This window comes from Columba livia, chromosome 1 (assembly GCF_036013475.1).
Source record: "Columba livia isolate bColLiv1 breed racing homer chromosome 1, bColLiv1.pat.W.v2, whole genome shotgun sequence".
NCBI classification, from domain to species: Eukaryota; Metazoa; Chordata; class Aves; order Columbiformes; family Columbidae; genus Columba; species Columba livia.
The window spans coordinates 89,017,639-89,043,913 of record NC_088602.1 but is presented as its reverse complement, the minus strand read 5'-3'; the positions used below and the strand labels follow the sequence as shown (position 1 = coordinate 89,043,913).

The following is a 26,275-nucleotide window of genomic DNA, read 5'->3' as shown; positions in this document are numbered from 1 at the left end:
GTTATAGTGGGCTTTAGCACACTTCTATTACATTGCATTAACGAGAAAGAGAAGGACAGAAAAGGCATCTTATTGAGCTCCCAGCAAGACTTTTCCTTGAAGATGGAGGAGACAAGTGGAAAAAAGGAGAATAGTAAATGAACGTAATGCTTCAATGAACCGTTGAGGTGCTGCGGACTTTTAAGGAATGTTTATAAGCTTCATCTATAAAGATGCCTGAGCGTGATGATGTGTATATGAATCTTCTTGTGTGTAAACAGATGTATCCGTCATTGGCATAGCGCTTCAAATCTGAATGACACTTGTGTTCTATCTGGAAAGTAAGACAATTTTATCAGAAAATGCAATCAGGCAAAAAAGCAGCGAAGTGAGCAGAAATTCCATTTATGTCTGTTGTGGTTTAACCCTAGCTGGCAACTAAGCCCCCAACAGCAACTTGGTCACTCCCTCCTGGTGGGATGAGGGAGAGAATCAGAAGAGTTAGAGTGAGAAAACTCGTGGGTTGATATCAAGACAGTTTAATAAGTAAAGCAAAAGCCACATGTGCAAACACAGGAGAACAAATAATTTATTCACTGTTTCCCCTGGGCAGGCAGGACAGCAGGGCTCTGTTACGTGTAATGGTTATTTGGGAAGACAGATGCTGTAACTCCCAACAATCCCCTCCTGCCTTCTTCCTCCAGTTTACATGCTGAGCATGACATCATATGGTGTGGAATATCCCTTTGGTCAGTTGGGGTCAGCTGTCCCAGCTGTGTCCTCTCCAGACTTCTTGTACACCCTCAGCCCACTCACTGGTGGGTGCTGTGAGAAGCAGAACAGACCTTGGCTCTGTGTGAGCGCTGCTCAGTGGTAACTACAACATCTCTGTGTTATCAACACTGTTTCCAGCACAAATACAAAATGTAGCCCCATACTAGCTATTGTGAGGAAAATTAGCTCTGTCCCAACCCGAGGGAATGGTGGGAAGATGTGCCAGGGGAGGTTTAGGTTGGACATGAGGAAAAGGTTCTTCCCCAGAGGGTGGTGGAGCACTGGAACAGGCTCCCCAGGGAGGTGTCACAGCCCCAAGCCTGACAGTGTTCAAGAAGAGACTGGACAATGCCCTCAGACACACGGTGTGAACTGTGGGGTTGTCCTGTGCAGGGACAGGAGTTGGACTTGATGATCCTTGTGGGTCCCTTCCAACTCAGGATATTCTTTGATTCTATGGAACCAGGACAATGTGTGTAATCAAAGGGGTAGGACAAAGAAGGTTTGAGAATAAACTTTTCTATGTATGGTACCTTATGAAATGAAGACATAATAAACACCATGAAATACTTACAGGTATATTTCTTAGTATGTGGTTCATTATTTTTATCCAGAGAAGTGGATTTTGATGGATTGTACCTAAAGGATTTTAGCCCTTTGACTCCCGAATTTTGGGTGTCTTATTTGGACTTCCCAAAAATCACAGCGGAACACATGATGTATCAAGACTGGAGCTCCTTGTTAGGGTGCATGCATGGATATTTAGATGTCAGTGAATTCCTTACACTGGGTTTTCTTTTACTTGGATCTTGTATGTATGGTCATATGTTGTGTGCCACCACAGTGTTTCTGAAAAATACCTTAATTGTTGTGATTTCTCAAAATTGTTTTAAGAGCATCAAGGCACTAAGATGTAGTACAGCTGGAATTATCAGTTAGTTTTTATTCTAATAGAAGAGCTTTGTTCATCCCAAATTGTTGCCTTTTTTAGCAAAACAAATGGATAAATGTTGTGAATAGTGAAGGTGGTTTACTTGAGAGTTGTTGCATCAGGGTGTATTTGCTGTTACAAATGCTAAATAACAGAACAATAAACCACTTTTTAGTGGGTGTACTTTCTTTACCTTTTCAAGTTTGATTGAAAGCAGGAATACAGAAGCATTCAAGGACTTCTTTGAAGCAGAAAATATACTAAAGCAATAGACGTGTTTGATGCTGTGAAAATACCTGTTGGAGAACCACTGGCCTTACTTTTTGATGCTTAAAACACAGTGGATGGGTTTGCTCAAAAAGTAATAAAAAACTTAAGCTATCGTTACGGGAAATAACTCCTTGGAACTTTATGAGGACGAAAGGGGCAATACAGAGGTGTGTTGATGGAGTGAGTGTTGGTTTTGGCCGAGACCCTGGAAGGCTGAAGAGCTGCAGCTGTTCCCACATAACACCGCAGAGGTGGCTGCGCAGGTTGTGCTTGTCACTTCTCCTGCCCCTCAAATTCGGGTCTGCATTGCTGTCCGTCTGCCGTGCCCTGGGGCTCCTACTGAAATTCATGCTCTAGGTTACAGATAAAATGGTGGGGACAGTTTTATGCGCAGGTAGTAAGCCTGTTACTCATCAGAAAACTACAGATGGTCCAAGCTGCTGGGACACCAGGCAGCATGTTTTATCAGCACCACCTTGTCTTTCTGTCAGCTGATGATGGGTTTTAGGGAAAGGCCTCTAATTTTGGCATTCAGGATGGGGTCGAGGGAGGTGATTTTGAGCTTTTAAGGCCACCGGGGTTGTGTTGCAGTGCCAGGCTCGCTGCCTGCCACCTCCTCCACAGCCTGCTCGCCACAAGCCACTGCCCGGGGGCTTCAGCGTTCTTCCGCGCTGCTCTCAGTGCTTACAGGTTACCGGTGGAGGAGGGTACAGTAAGTACAGTAAGGTAGTATTTAATACAGTAGGTACAGTATTTAATACCTGACTGGGTACTGGTAGTAATATTGGTAGTCCTTAATAGGTAACAGTCTAGATAAAAATTATCTTTTATGTGGGTTTTAACATGCTTTCTAAACAGTGCTTCTTTTTAACTTCCATTTCAAATTAGATTTGGAATTGGAGAAATCTACAAATCCCTTGTTTACTGTAGGCTGTTAAAATCTTTTAAACTCAACTGAGGATCTTTAACAGTCCAGCTTAACATGTCTGGCACCTGAGTTCAGAGTAAAGCTGGACTGGGCCTCAGCATGGCATCCAACCCTCCTTCAAACCAGGTTTTGACAGACACCACCTCTCCCCCTTCATCTGTAGATACTGAGTCTAAAACAGTGAAGTACACGATGGCTACTTGTGTATGTCGCTAGGTAATTGTTCTTACTGAATCATTGTATGGAAAAAAGGAATGTGTTTTTTGAAGTATCTAGGTGCTTTGCATCTTTGCTTTTCTGGACTTCTGAAGAAAAGAAAAAGCATTTTCAATGAAGTGTGGTTTCTTTGTATTTGAGCCCACTGTGTTTGGCTTGCACTGTGATGAAGATCGCAGCTAACCTTTAATTACTGACTTTATAAATAAGAGAAAGCATCACACATCAAGACTTACATAAACTTCACCCTTAATAAAAGCACCTAAAGTTATATGGCTACTTAAATAAATGTAACAATGTATGTGGAATGCAATATGTAATAAATAAAGGTGCCTGGGTAGGCAGAGGCGGTGCAGGGCAGAGCAAAGCCCCGTGACAGCAGGATGGAGAGCAGCGCAGAGTTGATCTGTTCCTCGCTGCACCATACTGAGTGTGTTGTGGCTTGGGATAATCTCTGTGAAGTGACAGAGAAACGACATGTTTCTCTGAATGTTCGTAAATACGTATGGTGCAAGCACCTGAGCTTGTAAATTCATTTTAGCAAGGCTTTTGTTCTCATCAGTGACACGGAAAATGAAGTCTTGAGTCCCAGAGCCTCAGCATGTGTGCTGCCTCCTCATGCAAAATTTAGCACAGGCTTTGTTTGAAAGTAATCCTCTGAACGTAATTTGAACATGCTTATTCTTTGGTTGGGATCCTAACCATCTGCAGCAATCTGCTAGCAGGTGTTTGGTTTTGTCACGGTTTTTGTTTTATTACCTTCATCATCTTTGCTCTCTTTCTGTGCGATGTTGGATGAATCCTCACATCCCATCTGGTTTAGGCAGTGGATGGAAAATCTGCTGCTCAGGACCGTGTCTCACACAAGGTATAGTATTTCAATTCTGAATTACTTTGCCCCGATATACCTCCCATTAAGCAGATAGAGTAGTCATCTTCTTACAAGCATGCCCACTTGCTGGGCCCTTTTCTTCCTAGAGAAGATTTAAATGTGTGTGATCAGTTACCTTCACTACACTACAATCTTAATTCTTTTCTTAGAGGTTGATTCTTAATGCTCTTTCTTAGTCTTTGCTGGGTTGAAAAATGAAATTTCTGATCCAGAACTTCTGACCTTACAGCACAAAATCTGTTGTTGTTCCAAAAGTACTTTTCAGAAAATAGGATGTGCTTGACTGAAGTAAAATAATTTAATAGTAAAATGTGGCGTCATAACCTTTGGCAAAACTGTCTTTGAAAAATGTGAACCACTAACACATTGTGATACACCAGCATGGGGCAATATGAAGTCCGCTACAAACACTATAGAGAATTAGGCATCAGAAACGGGATCACTGACATAAGAAAAAACCTGAAATTTTTAAAATGTGATTTACTACATTGGCACAGTCCATGTTCCAGTGACATGCGACAGTTAAAAGACATAGATTTGAGTTAGTAAGAAGCAACTTTTTTCTTACAAGGGTGAGATTTGCAGCCTTTAGCTAAAGTGATTGTAGGCACAGGCTCTTTGTTTTTTAACATGGTAACATCATCTCTGCCCAGAATTCCCCCTCCAGGCTGTTTTCTCCAGATGGGTCAGAAACCCACAAGCCAGAGTGATCTGGTTTTGTCCAGCCCTTCCCTGCAAGAGTCAGTAAGCAGCTACTGCGAAACAAGTAGCTGCTACACTTGTGTTTTGGATTGCTTGAGGGAGCTTAGTGATTTATGAGCTCACCAATAGACAAATTGTGCCATTATAGTTTAGTATTAGAGTACCTCAGCAGAGCACAGATGTACAGCTGTAATTGAAATACAAGAGATGCAGAAAAAATAATACAGGAAAAAGCCATAAATGTAAGCCTGACAAAGGTAGCACGGGTGCTGGCTATAACACCAGCCATTTGTGTTACGGAGTTGGTGCAGATTTTGCAAGCCCGTCTGTCTGTGGCGTGGTCGTGGTTTAGTTGTGGCTTGCTGGGCCATTCTGATGGATTTGTGTTTCCATTAGACTAGCGCAGGCAAAATAAACATTGCAGTTGTCAAGTGAACTTGGTTTAGTTCACCAAACTGCCACTTGAACATTAATTATTTAAAACAGCAGGAACAAAAATAGAACAAAAATTCAAAGCTTTGTACTTGAACTTCAGTAATAGTTATAATGAAACAAATGGAAAAAGTTTCCAGCACAGAAGTTCTGTGTATGTCTAAATAATGGGCAGAATTGAAGTTTATTTGAAATTTAAAAAAAATTGAAGGCAATAGTAATCACATGCAAAGCTGCAAATGATTGTTATTGTCCAGATTTTCACAACCCTAATTAATTTATTATAATCCCGCATCATGAAGGAGTGTTACGTTAAATGACAACTCTTCTCCCCAGCTACTTATTTCCTTCTGAAAACCAGGGGGTAGCTCGTTCCAATGGATTGTGCATTTCTGTGAAATTCAGCAATTGGTTGCAAGGTGGAGCCTCATTTGAAATGAGAATTTGGGTTACCAGAAGGATGCTACCTTATTTTCAAAGAATCTGATTTTATAAAGCAGATACATGTTTTGTGTATAAAAGTTAGATCTGTTACTCTACTTTCAATTATATCCATATCTGTCAGATCTGGTTTGCCAGAGTAACATGCACTCCAGGTTTTGGTTGGGGATTTTTTGTTGTTGATTTGTTTTTTCTTTGGTTTTATAGAAATGCCATAAAGGCTGCTCTGAATGTTTTGTATGCTTGAACAGCCAGAAAAGTAAAACTGTAGTTCTGTATGAAGTTGTATGTCCTAGGAGAGCAAAGTCCACATACTCCGTTAGACTTCAGCAAAACACCCACGTGCTTTCTTAGTGCTCAGGTACTTGGCTAAATTGAAGCGTTAGAAATTACTTGGGTTCTGAGTGGCTTTGGATATGTGGCAGGATGATCCCCTACAAAGACGAAGTGTGGCTAAAAACAAGGTACAAATTTATTCACATTTCACTATAAGATTAGGGCATGATACCACTGGGAGCAGAGACTTCATTAACACAAGCTGCAGATTTTATATTTTGGGTTACCAGAAAGTGTTTTAAATCATTACTTTTGCAAGTTTATTTTTGGATGCCTCTAGAAGGCATTTCTGTTAATAATTTTCAGGCATTAGAGTATGTCACTGAAGGAAAAAGATAACAAAATCTCTTTTTTCCTAGTAAACTGTGTTTTAAAAGTGTCAGATCAAAAGCACTGAAATGTGGCAAGGAAATTCACGTGACGTACACATCTTGGTGATTAGCAAAGATATATCCATCTATTTGCTGAACTCTGATTTCCCCCAATGCATTGTGTGTTGATTATTTTTAAAAATGACTTTTAAGTTGTAAGCCTCAAGAGCCACCTCATCAGCTCCCTGAGACAACCCTCTACTGCACGGTAAACTTGTAGTCATCTCATTTTGATTAATTAACCTGTTATTAGATACATGCAGCCATTGGGCCACCTTAGTTCATTCATTAGTAGGCAGAGGCTGTAGATTTTTGGAGGTTACAGACAAATGTGCTTCAGGGAGCTGATTTATGCCAGTGGAATCATCTGCTGTACTGATCAGTAGATCAGCTCCTCAAAAGTACTCTCTAATTTTTCCTTTAAAATATATCATTGACAGGTCTTGGGGTTGTTTAATTGCAATGCCAGAATTCTACACAATTCCAGTGATTTTAATCTAATAAATCATGTTACTTAACAGCTGAATTTCTTCTTATTTTTAAGTACTGAAGCTGTGAGCATTGTTTATTTCAGTAGCGTGTGAATTTTTGTCTTACTGCTGTAGACAGCGCAATCGCTCTGGTCACTTATCTCCTTGGTAAAGGGCCATTTTTTTCCACTTCAGTCTGACGAGGGACTCAGGTGATCCATGAATCATCTTGTTCCCTGGCTGATGAGCTCCATTTGCTCATCAGCCTTCTGGGCTAACCTGAATTCATCTGGATGATGAAACACTGTTGCAATAAAGAGGCTGCATCAAGAAAAATAACGAAGTGGACTATGTTGGTGTTTGTGCTTTAATTCAGTAGAAAAAGCCTGGAATTGTACTAAGAATTTCTAAACGCTTCAAACCCTCTCCCTACTGCTGCTTACGTGTAAAATGTAGTTGTCCCTCCACCACACTCATGTTAGATGGGTCCTGCAAGTCTCACATGGGGTAAATGGAAGTTAGCGTATTACACAAAAGTCTTCATAATCTAATATGTCTCCAAGATCAAAGACAGGAGCTACTTTCAAATGGAAAGTTTGAAGAAGAGGCTAAAGGAAGGACCATTTGGAAACTGTTTCATTCTCTGCAAACAGCCCCTGCCACTTATTCACAAAATCTGCCCTATGCCTAGCTAAAGGTCTATAAGGATGAGGTACTGAAAGCAAAACTAACATTTCTCGGGGGTTTTTTGTTTTTTTTCTTTCAGTGGGTGAATTTGTGAGCGATGCCCTTCTGGTACCAGACAAGTGCAAGTTCCTTCACCAGGAAAGGATGGATGTGTGTGAAACTCACCTGCACTGGCATACGGTTGCTAAAGAGGTATATTCATCTGTCTTAAAATTTCCTGCCTTCCTTTGCTGGAGCTGTATCACTCTTCTGAGGATGAGTTTAAACATAGCAGTGACATGGAAAACAAAAAGCAGTACTTACGTATGTTTGAGTGAATGGCTTTTTGTTCTGCCAAAATGGGAAATGGGAGTCACTCTGCTGATCACATCAGAGTCCTCTGTTGGATACTTAACGTTGACCTTTGAACATTGACCCTGTTTCATAAGCAGTGTTTTTTCCCCACGTCAACTCACACATCCACCATGTTTTCAGCCTCCCCCAACGTGATGTGTTGGTGCTGGTCTGGAACTAAAGGTTGATCACTAATGCTGAGGTCTTGCCTTTAGTATCATCGTCCTTAATAAAGGTGTTTGTGTGTCAGGTGCTTCACAAAGATCACACAGGCCTCAAGAACACGGTATGTGAAATTCAGCGTAAAAGGGTAAGAGAGCTGGTAAGACATAGGAGTAGCCAAAGATATTTTGCAGTCAAGCACAGAGTTTTTACAATTTACCAGTGCTTTATGGAAAACGGAAAAAACCCTGACGTTATAATTAGTAATGAATTTTGAATTGTAGGAATAAAAACTGAGATGAGCTTCAGGAAGATTTCTGGCTGCTATTTTGTTTGGAACCTCTTAGTTTGTGTGTTATCCCACCTTCTGGAGATTAAAATTGAAATGTGCTTAGCAGCTTTGCAGATTTTCAGTTCTTGCTTGAATCACACTGTTGCCCCTCATTTAAGGCACCAGCCTTCACACAAGCAAATTCTAGTCCATTCTAAGTACTTGCAAACTTGGAATGCCATAGCCTAGAAGAATATCATCACTGTGCCTCATGGAACTCTTTTCCTTTTTTCACCTCTCCTACATCACTTTGTATTTCTGAACTACATTGCTGTATCTTTAAGGTATAATTATGCATGACTGACTGTTTTCCACACAAGGCCAGAAGGCACTGTAGTGGCAGAGGTGTCAGACCAGGTACAGTGTGTTTCCAGTATATCGGATCTTCAAAACGTTAATCTGTCTTGCAGTGAACTCCTTTAATAGCATTAATACATCAGGATTGGGATTAATACATCAAATTATCGTTCTGCCGTTGGGCTTTCTGTCTAGGAGGCAGAGCCTGTGAGGATTTTAGGCAAGAGGTTATGGAGTTGTCAAGTGTATTGGAAGTGACAAGTCTTGCCATACTGGCAGAGACTAAAGGGCATGGGAGGGGAGAGCTTGTTGTCACAGTGGTCATGTAGACACGGGCAGGGAGGTACCTACAGGGCAGGTAAGTGAATGTACATGTGACCACTCTAAATTGTGCTTCAAAATTCAGAGATCATGCAGTTCACCGTCTTCAACCTCCTAAGGCAGTATGCAGTCCCTCTTGTTTTCTTGAGGTCTGTGACATTTTTTTTTTAGCTTCCGCCATGACATTGTTGCTGTTTTCTATTTCCTGTAGTCCTGCAGTGAGAAGAGTATGAATCTGCATGACTATGGCATGCTGCTGCCCTGTGGAATTGACAAGTTCCGTGGCGTGGAGTTTGTTTGCTGCCCCTTAGCAGAGGAAAGCGACAATCTCGATTCAGCTGATGCTGAAGATGATGATTCAGATGTCTGGTGGGGAGGTGCAGATGCAGACTATGCAGATGGAAGGTAAGAGTGACTTTCTACCCTTCAGCTTCTTATTATCATCTCCTGTAAGATGCCAGAAATCTGTCTAAAAGACCTCAATGTGGAAGAGTCACTGCTCCTTATAAGAGAACTTGTAGCTACAATGGTTGAAAACATCAGTGTTCTACTCATTTAACTTTCTACAGAATAGCTTATTGTTAATACAGTTATTGTGCTTTTAGTGCAGTCATCTTTTTTTCAATAAGTAGTGCCATATTTATAGCAAAAATGCTAAATCCATACTTTCCGACAACTAGATGATACATACTGTACTCTGAGATGCTCCATGTGCAGTCTGGGGTACTGCAGCAGATACTCAGCCAACATGACCACTGGAGGTGTTGAAATGTCTTCATTCATAATAGGCATTAGCTGTGTTGCCATTATTACCTTAAGAATGTTTCTTCTGCTGACAATTACTTTCTAAATGTGATCTAAAATAAAAACTGCCTTAATATCTAGCCTATCTAGATTTATTAATATGCTACTGTTAGGTTGGAGTATGGAGGTTTCCTTTGCGAGACAGCAGTGGATGGGAAGATACCATGTTTGTCTTTACCCTTTAACATCCATTGTGCATGTAGGCTGATTTTGAGCCAAATATGGGTTATGACTGTGTTGTAACTGAGTGGTCTGGTGCTGTCAGAGCCTTTTCATGTCACTCTCCTGAGCGTGTTAAGCAGCAGTTGTGAGAACAGAGTACAATTATGTCCTTGCAACTGAATTCAAATATCTCTAAGATGGCTTCATAAAACTAAAATCTACATTTTAATTCTGTCTGTGTTCCCTAGATTTCCATCACTTCATGCTGTGCTAATGCCGTGCTTCTGCTTCTTAGGTGATGATGTTGCATCTTTTACAAATAATATACAAATCCAAAAACTTGGAGCAGATTACTGGTCGTTTAGAGGAGAACTCTGAAAAAAACTGGGAACTGAATGATGTGAATAATATGGAAAGTTAATAGTTCTGAATTGTGTAAAGTTTGGGGGTTTTAATAATCCAGATGGAAACAAGTTCAGGAACAGTGTAGAGATGAAGGACAGAAATTGAATTGCTGAAATTTGGTGCAAAGAGATGACATGAAGACAATGAAAAATTAGAAGCCATGTCATGGTGGGCATCTAAATCTTCCTTGACAAAGCATTATGAAGTGTTGCAGGGAAAAGTTCTTTGTGAATAATGGAATAAACTTAATTAAAATATTTCACCCTTGTGATTTCCAGTTTTCTTTTATAAATAGCACTGAATGGTCAGAGCTGCTTGATGCAAGAAACCTGTGTCAAGCAACAGTGCATCTTTCACCTTGACACCTTCAAGCCATTTTCAGGCTTGTGACACTTTGACAGCTGTTGGAAGTAAAATTTGTAACCCTTTCAGTGGGATTTGTTAGCCACCCTTTGGACTGTTGCTGTGTCACTTCTCTATATCTTTTTAAGAGTTTGATTGGAATATGTTCTCTTAAAATAAGGCGTGAGTACAGACCTTGTTCTAATTGACGCAGATTTACACACACAAGATAGATACATAGATCTGTCTTATGCACATATTACCTGACTTATGTATATGTCTTAAATTTATTATATATCCCTACATATAAAATATGTAGATATAAAACTTCTCAGGTATCTGATAAAAGATTCCTAAAATATTTTAAATAAAAGAGCCCACGGGTTTATATAGAGTAGTTCTGTTTCTAAAACAGATATCCCTTTTCTTTGTCATTTTCATGTTTGCCACTGAACATTCAATTTACTATTCTAGCCTGTTTTTTTCCTCATAAAGCAGTACAATATCTGAAGAGATGAGTTCAAGAATAACTTTATAAATTTTGTATCCTTCAGGAGCAGGAGCTGTAATTGCATTTGAATCCATTCAGAAGTTCCAGGCAAATACTGTTAGTTTTTTCCTCCCCACCCACAGAAGTGCATGCACAAGGAAATGCAAATGATCCTTTTATGGGGCACTTGTACTTCAGCTGCAGCTGAAGAGCCAAGCAATTTGTAGTTCTTTTGCACTGACTCACTCATATTTCTTGCTGCCTTTTCAGCTTCCCAACTCTATTTAAACTGTGCATGCTGGAGCAAGAAATACTCTTGAAATTGAGTCCTATAAAAAACAAAACAAACCCCACCTCATTTCTCATGCAGCAGTACGTGGTAGTTCAAATTGTGTGTGTGTATGTGTATATTCATACATATATGAGCATATGTTTGTGTGTATACAAATATATGTGTGCTGCAGCCCTTCAGCTTACCTGGGTGATCTCACACTGACAATGTTTGCTTTGTTTTGAAGCCTTCCAAAGAGTTTAAAATCCTTTAGTATGTCGGTACATCTGTGGTGTGACGCTGCCTGAAGGGAAGGGGCTGGCAGCTCTCGCACCGGCTGATGCCGACCTCGCTGCTTGGCAGCTCTGAAGCAAAGCGCTCTGTCAGAGGAGGTCTGGGTTCTTTGTGGAGCCCCTCTCTGGGCGGGAAGTGGGGGTAGCTGCTAGGAGATCTGGTGGGCAAAGTATTCATCCAAGTATTTTCCTCACTCAGGAATCGTGACAGCTGTGACTTGGGGCACATCAACGGAGTGCACGTTGTTGGTATCTTCCAGTTGGTGGTTTTGCACGCATGCTCAGGCCGCACTCCAGACGGTGAGATGCGTGCTGTGTTTTTCGAGGTGGGGAACTCATTCTGGGGAATTTTTGTGTTTGCCTCACTAGTCATTTTTGTGGCTGCTGCTACAAATACTTTGTGCAAAGGCATGAAACTGAGAAGACAGGAGCCAGTTCCTTAGAAGAAGGATTTTGTGCTGTTCTCTGCTGTGGGTTTGCGGCAGGAATTCCACAGCATTCCTCTTGCAGTGGTTACTGGGTTGACTTTTTTTGTACATTTCTACCCAGAAGTCAAGATTTCTGAATAAAATTAGTTACCAGTAGCACATGAGTGCTTCCGTAATCGCTCTTCTATGTCTTTGTTTCATTAAGATCTGGGTTTGGTTCTGTTGTACAAATAAGGCCTTTTAGATGCTTTGGCCATGCATATCTCAGTATCTTCAGTATTTAGAGTCGCTAAGTGGTCCACCTGGAACATAACCCACTCGTTAAACCTAGGCAGACACCAGTCTGCTGTAAATGACCCCAGCTGCAGGATTTCATATTCCTTGTTTCTCACGTCTCGCTGTGGGGCCTTCTGCTGAGTAGCTGCAGGTGTGTCTCTCCCTGCCTATGTTTGGTACCTCTCCTGGGGAGCGAAACACCCAGGCTGGCTGCTTCACGCTCTCATCTTTGTAAAACATCAGGGAAAAACGTCGGGCACGACCCACTCCCAGTTCCCTGTCAGCAGGGAGTGGCATGGTGACTGCTGTGTGCCTTGGCCTATGGGCCTTTGAAAGGGCTGTGGCTGCTTTAAAATGCACGAGTAAAAGTGAAGGCACCGTGTTTGAGGTACAGGTGCCAACATGAGAAGCAAATGACCGTGTCCTCCTTTCTCAAAACTCCTGTCATGACAAAGCAGAATCCAGCAAATGTAGGTGATATACCTACGTTTTAAAATGACTTTATATGTCATACTATTCAGAACTAATTTTTAATATATTTGCATTTATGATTCTGGATACTTAGAGGAAACCACATTGCAGTCATTAATTTTGTGAACATCCTTTTTCAGACCGTTGTATATTTTTACTCCCAACAGTTGTCTCTGGAAGACTGTGTTCTCTTTTTTGTTTTGTCGTGGGTGTTTCCTTACTCACAGGAGAAGAAGGCACATGGAGGGAGCTTGGGCTGTGGTGCTGTCACAGATGTTGGTTCTTCCTACCCCATGTCTGACCACCGCCTGGGTCTGGGCATGAAAGGAGGTGGCTTGTTGGCGACATTTGGGGAAAGGAGGGACAGTGTGTTTTTGTGACAGGTGTGTTGTACCCACTTGTTGTTCATAAGGCCAAGAGTCAGGATCTACCCATGCTTTTGAAATTACATCATGTCATGCTCATTCTCAAGTAGCGTATAACTCTTACTAAGAGGTCACGAGCATTTTTCAGCAGTGGTGTTCCTTACTGCTATCCGCACCTTTAATTAAAATTTACCTTCAAGACTGCCTGAGGGACAGCCAAGTACAGGTGCTGGCTTTCAGTGTAGCTGCATAGCTAGGACTCAGTCAAGTGACCTGCAGGCTCTGGCTGCCCTTGAGACTCGGCACAGCCTCAAGGCCCTCCTGCCTGTGCCTGGGCACTTGCTGGAAGCTTTGGTGTCCTTGATGTCCAAGGTTGAACATCTTTAAGACTGATGATTAAGCTGGAAACATCTAGGTTTTCTCTCTCTGCATCTGTTTCACACTCGCCTCCTTATCTTCCTGTCACTGCATGAGACCTTCCAGGCTGCTGTCATTTTCCTTCTTTTACAGCAGGGAAACTGAGGCATGATGAGTTTAGTTGTCGAGGGTTATATAGAAAGCTTTTCCTTAAGTCCCGTGGCTCAGGAGCAGAAGATGGTGCTTTAACTTCAGCCAAGTCTTGTTTTTTCTATACAATCTGAATCTATTTTCAAGTTTGAAAATAGGAGATTCGATTTCTCAGCAGGTTAGGCCAAATTAGTTTTGTCTTTTTGGTGTACAAAACATATATACAGGCTGATGTAACGAATGGGTAGTGTTGCAGATGTTACATTGTAGGAATTAGTGTATTTTATAAGGATTTGGTTTACAGTTCTTCGTAAACTTCTGCGAAGTTAAATTTTGTGGTTTGTTCATACTTGCCATTAGGATGGTTAATACAGTAGGTTTTTTACTACAATGAAAAATCCAAAGGGGTGCGATCGACTTTGGGCTGATAATTCTGTATCTGTGAAGTAGAAGTAAAACTAAAATAAATTTGTGCTATACAGCATAGTAATCATGTTCTTTGGTTTTGCAAACCTGTACCGGGCTGAGCGTAAGGATGAGTGCTTATCTCCCAGATGCTGCAAACAAAGTAGTTAAATTGCTGTATCCTTTTTGATTGTTATGTGGAAAACCTGACTTTTTTCTTAATTGCCTTCTCCAACTCTAATCCAAGAAATCCTGAAAGGCCTTTAAAACTTTTCAGTTTTTTCTGATAGTAAAACCAGAATTGTATATGTGCCTGTTATGCTGAAGTGTGAGTCTTTATGCTTTTAACTATTAGTCTTGTTCTAGGATTTGGGGAAGAGGAGTCACAGGGGTCTAACAGTTACTTTGCTGAGTAATTTGTTAGAGATCCTCACCTGACATGGAGGAAATGTACATTTCATTTCTTTCGCTTTCTAGCTCATTTTATGTCTTTATCTATGACTTAAGTGGTACAAAGATGTCAACACGTATTTTACCTACTGTCTTCCCTTCAGAAATGTCTGTGAGTTAACCTCAACATCGAATTAGTTACAATCAGCATTCCCCAAAGTGCTGTCATTAAATCACAAGGAGTGTTTAAATTAGCCACGGTCATATAGTGTCCTATATAACAACACACCGAGTCCTGGTGGTGTGTCACACTACTGCCTTGACACAAAGGCAGCAGACAGGCAACTAGGGTGTCTGCCTCTGCCACGTATTTATGAAAAATGCCGAAGTCTAAATGGTGACACATAGACAAGTAAATTTATTAGTATACAAGCATCAGCATAAAAATATTTCACAGTATCACAGTATGTTTGGGATTGGAAGGGACCTCAAAAGATCATCTAGTCCAATCCCCCTGCTGGAGCAGGAACGCCTAGGTGAGGTCGCACAGGAACATGTCCAGGTGGGTTTTGAATGTCTCCAGAGAAGGAGACTCCGCAACCTCCCTGGGCAGCCTGTTCCAGTGCTCTGGCGCCCTCACGGAGAAGAAGTTTCTTCTCAAATTTAAGTGGAACCTCTTGTGTTCCAGTTTGTACCCATTACCCCTTGTCCTATCACATATCACCGAGAAGAGCCTGGCTCCATCCTCGTGGCACTCACCCTTTATATATTTATAAACATCAGTAAGGTCACCCCTCAGTCTCCTCCAGGCTAAAGAGACCCAGCTCCCTCAGCCTTTCTTCATAAGGGAGGTGCTCCACTCCCTTAATCATCTTTGTTGCCCTACGCTGGACCCTCTCCAGCAGTTCCCTGTCCTTCTGGAACTGAGGGGCCCAGAACTGGACACAATATTCCAGGTGTGGTCTCACCAGGGCGGAGTAGAGGGGAAGGAGAACCTCTCTCGATCTACTAACCACCCCCCTTGTAATACACCCCAGGATGCCATTGGCCTTCCTGGCCACAAGGAATATTTAATGGTGTTTAGTTATTTCTGTGCTTGGGAAATACACTTTCCTTTTGCAAGTGTAGCTTTGACTAGATACTCTTCAATTACCTTTCTTTGGGTCTCTGTGTGCCAGAGCAGCGGGAGATAGAGTGCAGGCAAGAGTTGGGAAGCTGTTGATGTTTTAATTGTGAATGCAGGTGAAAGCAGGTAAATACAACAACTGGTGTGGCTCTTCTTTAGTGTTCTCTATGCTCACAGTGTTCACTGGCAAGGGCTATGCCCTGTTTCTCCCCATTACATCTCCCCATGTTCTTCTCACCCTTATTTTCCCCCGTGTATCTCTTCATCCACTCCCAGAAAATGTATTTGGAAATTATGGCATGAAAGAAGAGCCTTCAGGGGATTGTTTGACTCGGACGTATTTCTCGCCATTGCGTATTAACTGACCAGGGAAATTATAATAAAGTAACCAAATTGAGCTAATCTACCTTAGCTGTTGCTCTGATGGGTACTTTAGTCTCTTTGGCATTTGAACTACAACTGGAAGAAACAAACAAGGATGGATGTGGAGAAAAATACGGGTTAAACTAGGACAATGAAGGTGGGGGTGCCCTGGGCATCAGAGGCCCCATGTGATGGGAAATGCTGCACAGCCGAGGAAGAGTCAGGCCCTGACCAGTGTCTGGATATGGAGCATTGTTGGTGCAGAAGTCAATGCCAGAGCAGATCATTCCAAGATTCTTACTGCTTCTTAAATCCTTCAATTTCTACCTGTTTCCTCATACTCATATCTAGTATGTAGTGACATTGTGTTGGTTGACCATTCTTAGCACCTCCTCCTCTCTCCCATTGTTTTTTTACCGTTAATATTGTCTTGCAGCACTGAGTCAAAAATCTGAGGTTTAATTGGAAGTCCAGCTCTTAGCTCAGAAGATGTCTGAAGAACATAGAAATGGGGTATCTGGAGTCTTTTTGAAGTTTTTGCTATTCTAAAGCTAAAAAAGTGTTATTGATCAAGAAAAAGGAAAGTACCAAGGCTAAATTCTTCATTGGAAATGTGCTTACTGGAGGAAAAATAAAATAACATTTTGTCTCTGTTGAGTATGTATCTGTTTTCAAGCCATCTTGTCACTTGTGTTAACACAAACAACGAATTCTCATTGATATAAGCTTTTCTCAATAAATTGGAAAGTCAATTTCTAAAATTTCAGTCAGAAATGCTCCAGTGGAAATGTCCTAAATGATTTTTTAAAAAAAAGGAAAACATTAAAACCAAAAGAAAATCTACCCCCTCATCACCAAGCTCTTGAACTTGTGAAACTGAACCAGATGTGAAGCTGGCCGAAGGGTCTGTACTGCAGATTCTGAATTAGAAGCAGCAAATGATCCATGTTTGGATGGACAGAGAGATTTCCATTTTCCCATACTGTGCAGACTGAGCTGTAAGATGTTCATACCCCTGAAATTAAGGAAAACTGACCCTTGTGCCAGCAGGGGGATGCCTGTTGCAGGAGTTCAGTCGTCTGTGACACAGGAGCAGGCAGGGGTGCAGCTGGAGGTGATATTCTTGTCAGCTGTCCTAATACAAATTATTCCTAATTGGGAGTCAGTGCCCTAAAATGAACACTAGGAATTACAGACTTGCTTGTTTTTTCTTGCCTTTTTTCTCTTCCTCTGCAGTTTGCCATCAGCATAGGTTAATGCCTATTATTGAAGTAGGTGAATTTTGCATTATGTGAATTGTCTGTCACTAAATTGGTATTTTAGAGAAACTGAATTCATTTGGGGAGATAGTGTGGAAGGTGTTCTGATAATTGCAATATTGTATTTCAGCTAATTCGTCAGCAGTTCGTATCTTCTTGATTTTTGTATTACATCTCTTAGAAACTGAAATAGAAGAATATCTTTCCTACCTGTTCTAAATAGCTGTTCTAAACCAATATTATTGTTACAGCTTATCTAAGAACTTATGTGTTTTTATAAGTATTTTAATCATAAAACCTACTTGGTTTCTTTATAAATTAAACTAAGGCATCACCAACTTTGTAGGCATAATGTTAACTGCCTGTGTTGAATAACTCTAGAAGTATTTTGTCTTATTTGCATATTTTATATGCTATTAGCATATTCTGTGTCTCACATTCCTACATTAATTGGGTTTGTCTCTCATGTTGGCTGTTGTTTAATATTCAGGGAACTCATGATATATTTTTAATAACCATTTTTTAACTTTTTAACATGGAGGGTGTTAAAATTCAGAAAGCATAGAAACACCAGAGCATTAATGACTAGAAAGGCTGGTAAGAGTTGGATTTCTTCTTAGGACAAATAAAGTTGGAGTGGAATTGATGAAACAGCGCGTTGCGTTGAGAGGTAATTACCGCAATGCTGAGCTGGCAAATCCAATCACCATTTGAGTATAAAACATTAACTGAAGTGATGGATGAGGCTATGGGTGGAGAGAATTAATCTAATTGAGGAAGTGATGAGTAGAAGATAGCCAGGCTTTCATGACCCCTGATGAAAGCAGTTTGCTAGCTGTGCAGGCTACCTCTGTGGCTTAAGTGAATGTTGGGCTTGTATCAGGAGGCTAATGGCATCAAACTTTCACATTTAGTAGAAAGCTGACTTGCAGAGAAGGGTTACATTTTTTTTGGCCTCACAAAACCGAACCATGAGCTGCCGTGTTTTCCTTAAGCAACTGACGAAAATTTTATAAGTAAAAATTTTGAGTTGTCACTTGTGATGACTGAAACGTGGGAGAGAAATGTTCCCTATATGTGTTCATGTAGTAACCAGCTCAAGAAACCCTTCTGATCTGTCTGTGAGGTGTTCTGAGCAGTTCTTGTGACTCTGATATGTAGCACCCCGTTTCAAGTGCTGTACTACTTATAATGCATGAGAAAAATGGGAAGTGAGAAATGTACAGCTGGGTTTTTCAACACGCACTGTCACACTAGCATGACTGTGTGCTGGTGCATGCGTAGCTGGATATCCCTCCATAAAGTTATCCAGCAGTGCCTGCTCTATTTTACCCTTCAGTGATAACGTGGAATAGTAGTTTTTCTGGTCCATGCTAGAAACAAGAGCTCAGCATTGGGGTGATTTGTAGAAATTTAAGAATCCCACCTCTGATCTTGAATGCAAATCTTTTTGCTTTGGCTACATGATGACAAACTATTTCTTCACATGGGGTCTATGTTTTGATCACTGGTGAGGAAAACATAACACACAAATTGTGAACTGAGTGAAGGTAAAAACAGTAAAATGTTGGCCTGGAGAACTGGATCTGTGCTTGTGTCCCTCATCAAAGTCTTCTGCCGGGCTTGGCATGCTGTGGCCACCATGAAAAGCTTGGTACAAAAGGTGCTGGTTTTTCTTCTGGCTGCGTTGAGTGGGGGTGGTCTGCTCTGCAGAAGTCCTGGCCTCTTGCAGCTGCCGCTGGTGGCAGCTGTATTTAAAAAGTTTCAAATAGCACAGTCACCGAAAAATGTTAGTCAGTGTCTTAAATTGAACATCCAGAGTTGTTACATGCTTCTGGTATTTTCTTGCTTGCTTTACTAATTGTAAACCAAAGCTATTCTTCCAGTTTTACCATGTTGTTGTTGTGTGAGGGTACAAAGATGATGAATTCCACAAACAGAGCAAGTAGTTGGTTTCCTACAGAGTTCACACAGCATGCCTCAGATAAGCTGTAGGACAGCAGGTTGGACAAAGAGGCACTGAATAGTCCATTCTGAGTATGGCAGATGTTTTGTGGAAACTAACGTTTGTACCAGATCCAGATTTTTCTGCTGATTCCAAGACTGCCCTCTTCCATCATATTCAGTCTTACTGCCTTTCTGACATCTGGATTTTGAACATGATATTTATTCATTGTCCTCAAGCTCAGGGCTTGATTTTCTCTGTTTGCTGATGTTTACTTTTCTTGTTTTTAAGTTTCTCTTTACCAAAAATAAAGTGAGAAAGAATATGGGTTAAATATATAATTACTCTGTCCTCTAAAAATGACATTTTTCTTCCTGAATCCTCCTTCTTCCATAGAAAACTGTCAGAACAGTAACACCAGCAAAGGCTTTGTTTCAGAGAGCAAACTAGGTCAGTTTTGAAAAAGTATTCTGCATATTGGTCAACAGGTACCATCTGAGAGTGCACAACATCAAATGTTGCATGCTAGCTCGTATGCCTTCTTTTTAAGCAGGTCAGGTGTGGAGAGAAATTTCTAATAGTATGAAGTACCTTCATTTTTACTTACAGGGAAAAAGATAAATGTATCTGTCAGAGGCAGTAGGACAAGGAACGTGTATTTGGTTTTTATAGATCTTCTGTTTAAAAATTAGATTAAAAGAATGTTATTGGAACGTCTCTTGTTTTCTATCAAAGTTAATGAAACCAGGCACATTTTGGAATTGTTTTTGTTTAAAGGTTAAAAAAATACAGTAGAAGGAGAAGGTCTGAAGCACACACTTGAGTTGTTTGAGAAGGTCTAAGAACTCAGAAGCAACCTATGTGACAATTCTTGAAATAGCTGGTGTCAGGTTTTTTTTCCTGTTAGGAAATGTGAGAATTAAGATAATTGCAATCTCTTAAGAAAAAGAAAACAAGAAGGAAGGTAATTAGAAGTGACAATATGCATGTCTTATAAACACTAGGCAGTATGAATTGCTCATCCCAACTTGCTCTGCTAGGTTCTTAATAGTTTTCTGTCTCTTAATAGGTGTTTATATATGTCTGAACATCACATTGTTTCTTCTTCTTGTGAGAAACCTGGTTTACTAACCTAGAATAATCCAACCTTAATGAAAATAAGCAGAGCAGTTTTTAAGCAGTTTGTGCTTTTGTGGTCACTTAACGGACAGACCAGAAACATTACCTTGTAGGTCAGACTTTCAATTCTGTAAATCACTGCAGTTTTCCAGACTGTGATGCCAATAAGCCATTTAAAAGAACAGTTGCATAGACTAGAGGTCTGGCATAACCCTATTCTTTCCTGGCTCTGTGCCTAATCTCACAGCTGCAGTGCAGTTTAATTCTTGCCCTGCTGTCCATTCCCACCTCCCCATATTTCAGTAAAACAGACCTTTCTGGTATAATTTCCTACTCTTAGATTTTCAATGCTGAAATTTCATTTCACACTTGGTTTTGACATCCTTTCCTCTCTTCTACCACATACAAAATTACTTCAGTGGTTTTTGTTTAAATTTGCTACCTGAATGTTCTATTTCACATGGTAGGTGTACTCAACTTAGTCTTGAAGTTGACTAGCGTACCAAAGCCAAAGTTAAATAACAGAAGGTACAGTGAGGTGGATGTTCGTGTGCCAAAGTGCACTGTTGGCTCAGATTTTAGCTTTAAGTAGTTGCTCTCTTGTCTCGTGTCTTTAATTAATTGCGCCATTCGGAGGAGTGCAATGGTGGGATCAAACACAGTTGGCAAGAAATCTCATCGTGTGGTCAGAAGAACATTTTCTAGCCTGAAAGTTTTGGAATAACGTGAGTTGGAAAATACCCAGGCCTCTGATGTGCAGTTTTGTTGAGGGAGAATTTAGTTCCTTGGCTATTAACTTTCTGATTTGCTTTTAACCAAAAGCCTGGTAATTAGGCCATCTCAAGCACACTCATCTTCTTCTTTGGATTCCATGCATGTGTCCTACTCTTGTAATTTGCTTTGTGTTTCTGTTTTGTGCTTTCTGTTAAGGCATTAACTCTAAGGCATGTAGAAGTTCACAGTTGCATCTCTTTGTTTCCTCTCCAACAGTTAAAAACCTTTGTGCTCTAGAGCTTTCCTAAACACAGGGATAAATATGTATCTGTGCTCAGCATTAATATGGAAACAAAGCTAGACCCAGGCTGGATGCTTGACAGTCCAGTCCTGTCACATGTTTCCTGAAGTTCATTTAGAAGAGGTCTAGAGGAGTGGGGTTTTTCATGCTTTTGGGAACCTGAAGCACAAGATGCTGGAATCTGAGATGATGGCACCTGCAGCAGTAGAGGCTGTGCTTGCGTAAGTTACCATCAGCTTGTCCTGTTAGGCTGAAAGAGCACAGGCTGGAAGTTACGTGCAGCAATTACTTCTCTTCTGTTAATTCCCACAGCTGTCCAGAACTAACGTACATGGCCCTGCTCTCTAGGCAGATGGTGGCTTGTTACTGCTGCTGTTTCTGTTCCTCTCCTGGAACTGGCTTTTCCCCAGCTATTTGCTCATGCTTGGTGGCTGCTAAAACCCACAGTCCAGATGCAATCTGTTTGCAGTAAAATACAGTTGTGAAGTGTAGTGAGCGCTAATCTTACCAGGTATAAAAACATCTGCCTTGAACACCTTTTCCTTCTTTTTCACCCACTGATGAAGTATATGTTTTTGTTGAAGTTACCTGGCAAAATCATGATTTCAGTGCATCTGTATGGAGGAGCATTTCTTGCAAACATAAGCCCCTTGACGAAACCAGTAATTAGTCCATACTTATTTGTTACCCTAAACTGAAAGCTTTGTCACATTTTTGTCTGAAGCTCACAGTTGTAGCCAGAAAGCTTTTCTTAAAACACAGCTTATGCTGCAGCCCTATGAGTTCTGAAACATTGTTAGAAAGAAAACTCACTGTCTTCATTGTCTGTGTTCTGCCTCTGTTGCAGATTGTTGGAATACAGAAAGGAAACTTCTTCCATTTACTAATGTTTTCTTGTTTCTTGAACAGCAAAAAGTGGCACAGTTCGTTGACCTTCACTTTCCTTTACCTTTCCTTCAGTTTTAACTTCACAAAGTGACAGGATGATGCACACTTCTGAGTGAAGTGAATAAATATTGCATTGGTGCCAGCTCTTACTGCAGTGACGGACTGAGAAAAGGAAGTTATTAGATATACATTACAGATCCATGGTTCAAACATTGCTGTGCTTAAGTGCATACTAGCAGGAGTTGTGCAGTGGTATGTGTTTTAAAACCATTTTTAAAACCACCCATTGAAGTAGTCAGTATGTTTCTGTTTGGGTCAATGGAACCAATTACTACTTAGGCTGCCTTGAACCCCAGTGTGTCTGAGACATCAGAAATAAGAGCTGAAACCACCAAATTTCAAATAACCTGTTTCACCACACATAGGAGCATATGTGATTTGTATTAATGACCCGGGATGCTAGCGGGATACTTGAGGGAGGCCTCATTTCCAGGATAGGGGGAATGGATTTTAATAACTTTATATGAGGAGGTTGAAGCAGAAGGTTCAAAGCCCTGATGATCTCCACATCCACCATGAAAAGAAAGTGCCAGCCCGGCTTGCTGAATGTCTTCGCTGATGGGAGATACACTGATGTTGTAGGGAGAAGTTCGCAAATATTTTCATGGCTGTGTTCAAGCCTAACAATTTACCTCCGTTGCCTACTGCCGAACTGCTAAACTCAGATGATGATAATATGATTTTACAAATCTCAGAATTTGTCAGTGTATCAAGTAGTTTTTTTGAGTAGCCTTTGAAAAATCCTGTCAGTGGCACCACTAAGCTAAGGCAGAATGTCAGGGATTTCTTGCAGACAAGACACTGTAGTCTGTGGTGCTAATAAAACCCTGGCTGGGACAGTATCGAGGGAATATACAGAAAAAACTGTCAAGGTATCATGGGTTCAGGGGAAACAAGACTGAGTCATACTTGTTTACTGAAGAACATAAAATGTAATAGCAATACAGAGAAGCACACCTGCAACATATATTAAATAAAACTCTAGGACTTCTGAGAAAAATACCAGTATTCACATTCATTTGGTAGTAATACTTTGTTTAGAGACAGGGGATTTAAACTGATTACTGTGAAAGGTGTGCAGAAGTTAGACACGCTGTCTGGGAAGCAGCACTGTGGTGGTGCTAACTGAGAAATATGAAATGGTACCAGAGCATGTAGGATGACAGGGAGTGACAGAGCTTTGCAGGCTGTACCACAGGGAGGATTTTGCACCCTTTTGAAGAGCTGATACTTTATTCCAAATGTTGGAGAAGATAAAGAAATTATACTTCATTGTTCTCTATCATCCCTTTCCCATGCATACTCTTTGAAGAAGAGCTAGGATGATAACAGTGGCTAAACCCAAGGAAACAAAAGCAAGCATATTTTTTCATGTTTCCTACAAGATATGGTACTTTTGCTAATAACCAATAATATGTGAAGTCCACCCACTGTCTTTGTTTACAGCAGAAGCACATCAAGATGTTTGTACTAAACCTGCATCTTCAAGCATGGGGCTCAAAGTTCCCCAGTGACCGACAAATACTGGGGGACCTGCTCCTTCCCCTTGGCCCTGGGCTCCTGAGGAGCGTTGCTAAGTGACCACTTGGCAGTGTTGATTTCCTCATGTCTGTCATGACCACGGTTTTTTGAGAAGGTGGGGTCATCTGCTTGCACTGCTGAACGTGGTGACTGTGAGGGACTTGGTGGGTAGCCTGGGTATCTAACGTCACACACTTGTTGTTGCTGTTGAGGCTTGCCAGGGCACCGTCCCCACCCCTTGTGTATCATGCCGCTTGGTCTGTGGGGCCCTGTGTTACAGCTGCATGTGATTCAGCCACCAGAATAGCGCCAGTCCAGTTGGTTTCTGGTATTTGGCTTCATTCAAGAAGAAACTTGTTAAGAGAGCATGAAGCACTTCATCTTCCCATCCCCTCCTCTTTGGAAGATAGTTCTCATAGGGGAAGAGACTACCTCGTATTTGTATAAATAAAAATAAAATCAAGTAGGCAGCTGGGAAAATAATTACTTTTAGAGAAAGCCTGGAGTGCTTATTTAGTAGAACCTGTCTATAGCTTCACACTTCTGTACATTGACAGTTTTTAAAACCTGTTAAATAGGGAAATGGTCTTCTAAAACTGAATTTCAGGCATCTTAATTCTGTAAGTGTATAGCAAGGCTCTTGCTTCTTTAGATATCTAAATCTAAAGCAAAACCACTTAATTTTCACTGTTCTTTTTTTTTTTTTAACTTGCAATAAAATATGATCCTGTGAAATACTGCCCTTGTGGCTGAATCTTGCAGAATATGTTGGCAGCAGAAATGTGATTTTTCTAGGAGTGATCAAAACACAGGGTGTTTCAAAAAATGGACCCCATTTCAAAGCTGTACTGCTTTGAAATGGGGTCCATCTTTTTGAAACACCCTGTAATATAAGGAATATTCCAGTACCTTTTTGTGCAAGCTGTTTATCATGTTTTCAGGAGCCTGATCCTGTAAACTGTTGTATTTTTCCATTACTTTTGGCTTTTTTTTGCCTTCTCAGATGTCTAGTTCTTCAGCAAGTAGCAACTCATAAAGGGGGTGCCAGGTGGGGGCTACAATTAAGCGTGTAATTCTGGTAAGTTAGTGGAGAAGAAACTGGGGCTCACCAGAACGGTGGGCACAGCCAACCAATACACACAGAGAATTGTTTTCTTTCATCCTGCCCCCTCTACCATCACACCCCTTAAAAATAATAAAAAAAAATAGTTTCAAAAAATATAGAAAAACCAAAAAGCTTGGCCTTGATGCTCAAAATTTCCCAATAAAATGCTGTGGACCGACATAGCTGAGTTGATTGGTTTTGTGTAGGTAAAAACAGATTAATATTGGATGCACACATAGAAGTTATTTTTGAAGTGGCTTTCCGTGTCACTAATTGACTTTTGTTTGATTGTTTCATTAGGTTGTTTTCGTTGTCCTTTTTTAACTTTATGAGCTTGCCAGTATCTGAGAGTGATCATTCATGTGAAAGGAAGAGGAAAAATAATTGCAGTTTTTAAAACCATGCTGTGTTTGTAGCTTAGGTAAGAGAAGGACAGAGAGCAGCTTTCTTTAATGTTGAAAGGCACATGGTGTCTGATGCTCTTGATCAAAATCTGCATGTTTTGTACTCAACATGCCTAGTTTAAAGGTCTATAGCTAGCCAAGACTAGAAGCCCCTTAACCTGTAGATCATAAACAGATGCTGGTCTTATAAATCAACCTCCATCTTGCAGTTGAATGTTGATGGTATACATATACCATTTATTTCATGCTCATTAAAAGGTGAACAGGCTTCCCAGGGAAGTGGTTGAATCGCCGTCCCTGGAGTTATTTACAATATGTGTAGATGAAGTTCTTAGGGACATGTTTTAGACGAGGACTTGGCAGTGCTGGGTTAGCAGTTAGACTCAATGATCTTAAAGGTCTTTTCCAACCAAAATGATTCTATGATTCTACTTGGTGAGAAAACTAAAAACTGAGGTAATCTGTTGTTCAGAAAGGAGTTACTAAAAATGAAGCAGAACATTTCAGACATGCTGAAAACAGAGTGGCAGGGGAAAACCACACAGTGGAGATGGTGGAATTTATGAGCCAGTTCTTTGAAATTAAGAAGAGAAGAGCCCAATGGCTTTGTGCCCCTTTTTCAGTCTTTCTCCCATGTATATGGAACCAGGTCATCCCTTTTTCAGACTCCTCTGAAGGTTAGCTGTTACCTCATCCATTTGTATAACCTACTTGGGCTTGAAAGCTTCATTGTTACTTAAAGCCTCTCTTGTGTTTCTGGAGGCCAAATATTGTAGTGAGGAAACAACAGGAGATTTGCTCTTGTTTGTATAGAGACTTAACTTTCTCCTAGTAGAGTCAGGCTTGTGGCATACAAGATTTTTATCAGTAAGTTTTTTAACTTCTTCTTAATACCCTATTAAGAAAAATCGTACTATCCTCCTTTTTTCTGTGAGTTCACTTTCAAAATCGTAGTAGGCAATCTACTGTAAGTGAAATATTACAGCTT

The 26,275-nt window shown here is 40.7% G+C and overlaps 1 protein-coding gene across 4 annotated transcripts in view; it reads left to right on the top strand.

Moving 5' to 3' along the window:
- The window catches only part of APP (amyloid beta precursor protein), a 222,680-nt gene that overhangs the window by 96,268 nt on the left and 100,137 nt on the right, over positions 1 to 26,275 (top strand). For all 4 annotated transcript variants that reach the window (XM_065065694.1, XM_065065681.1, XM_065065689.1 and 1 more), the window contains exons 4-5: positions 7,509 to 7,621; positions 9,085 to 9,278. In XM_065065694.1, the coding sequence (XP_064921766.1) occupies positions 7,509 to 7,621; positions 9,085 to 9,278 (307 nt within the window). The remainder of the gene's footprint in view (positions 1 to 7,508; positions 7,622 to 9,084; positions 9,279 to 26,275) is intronic.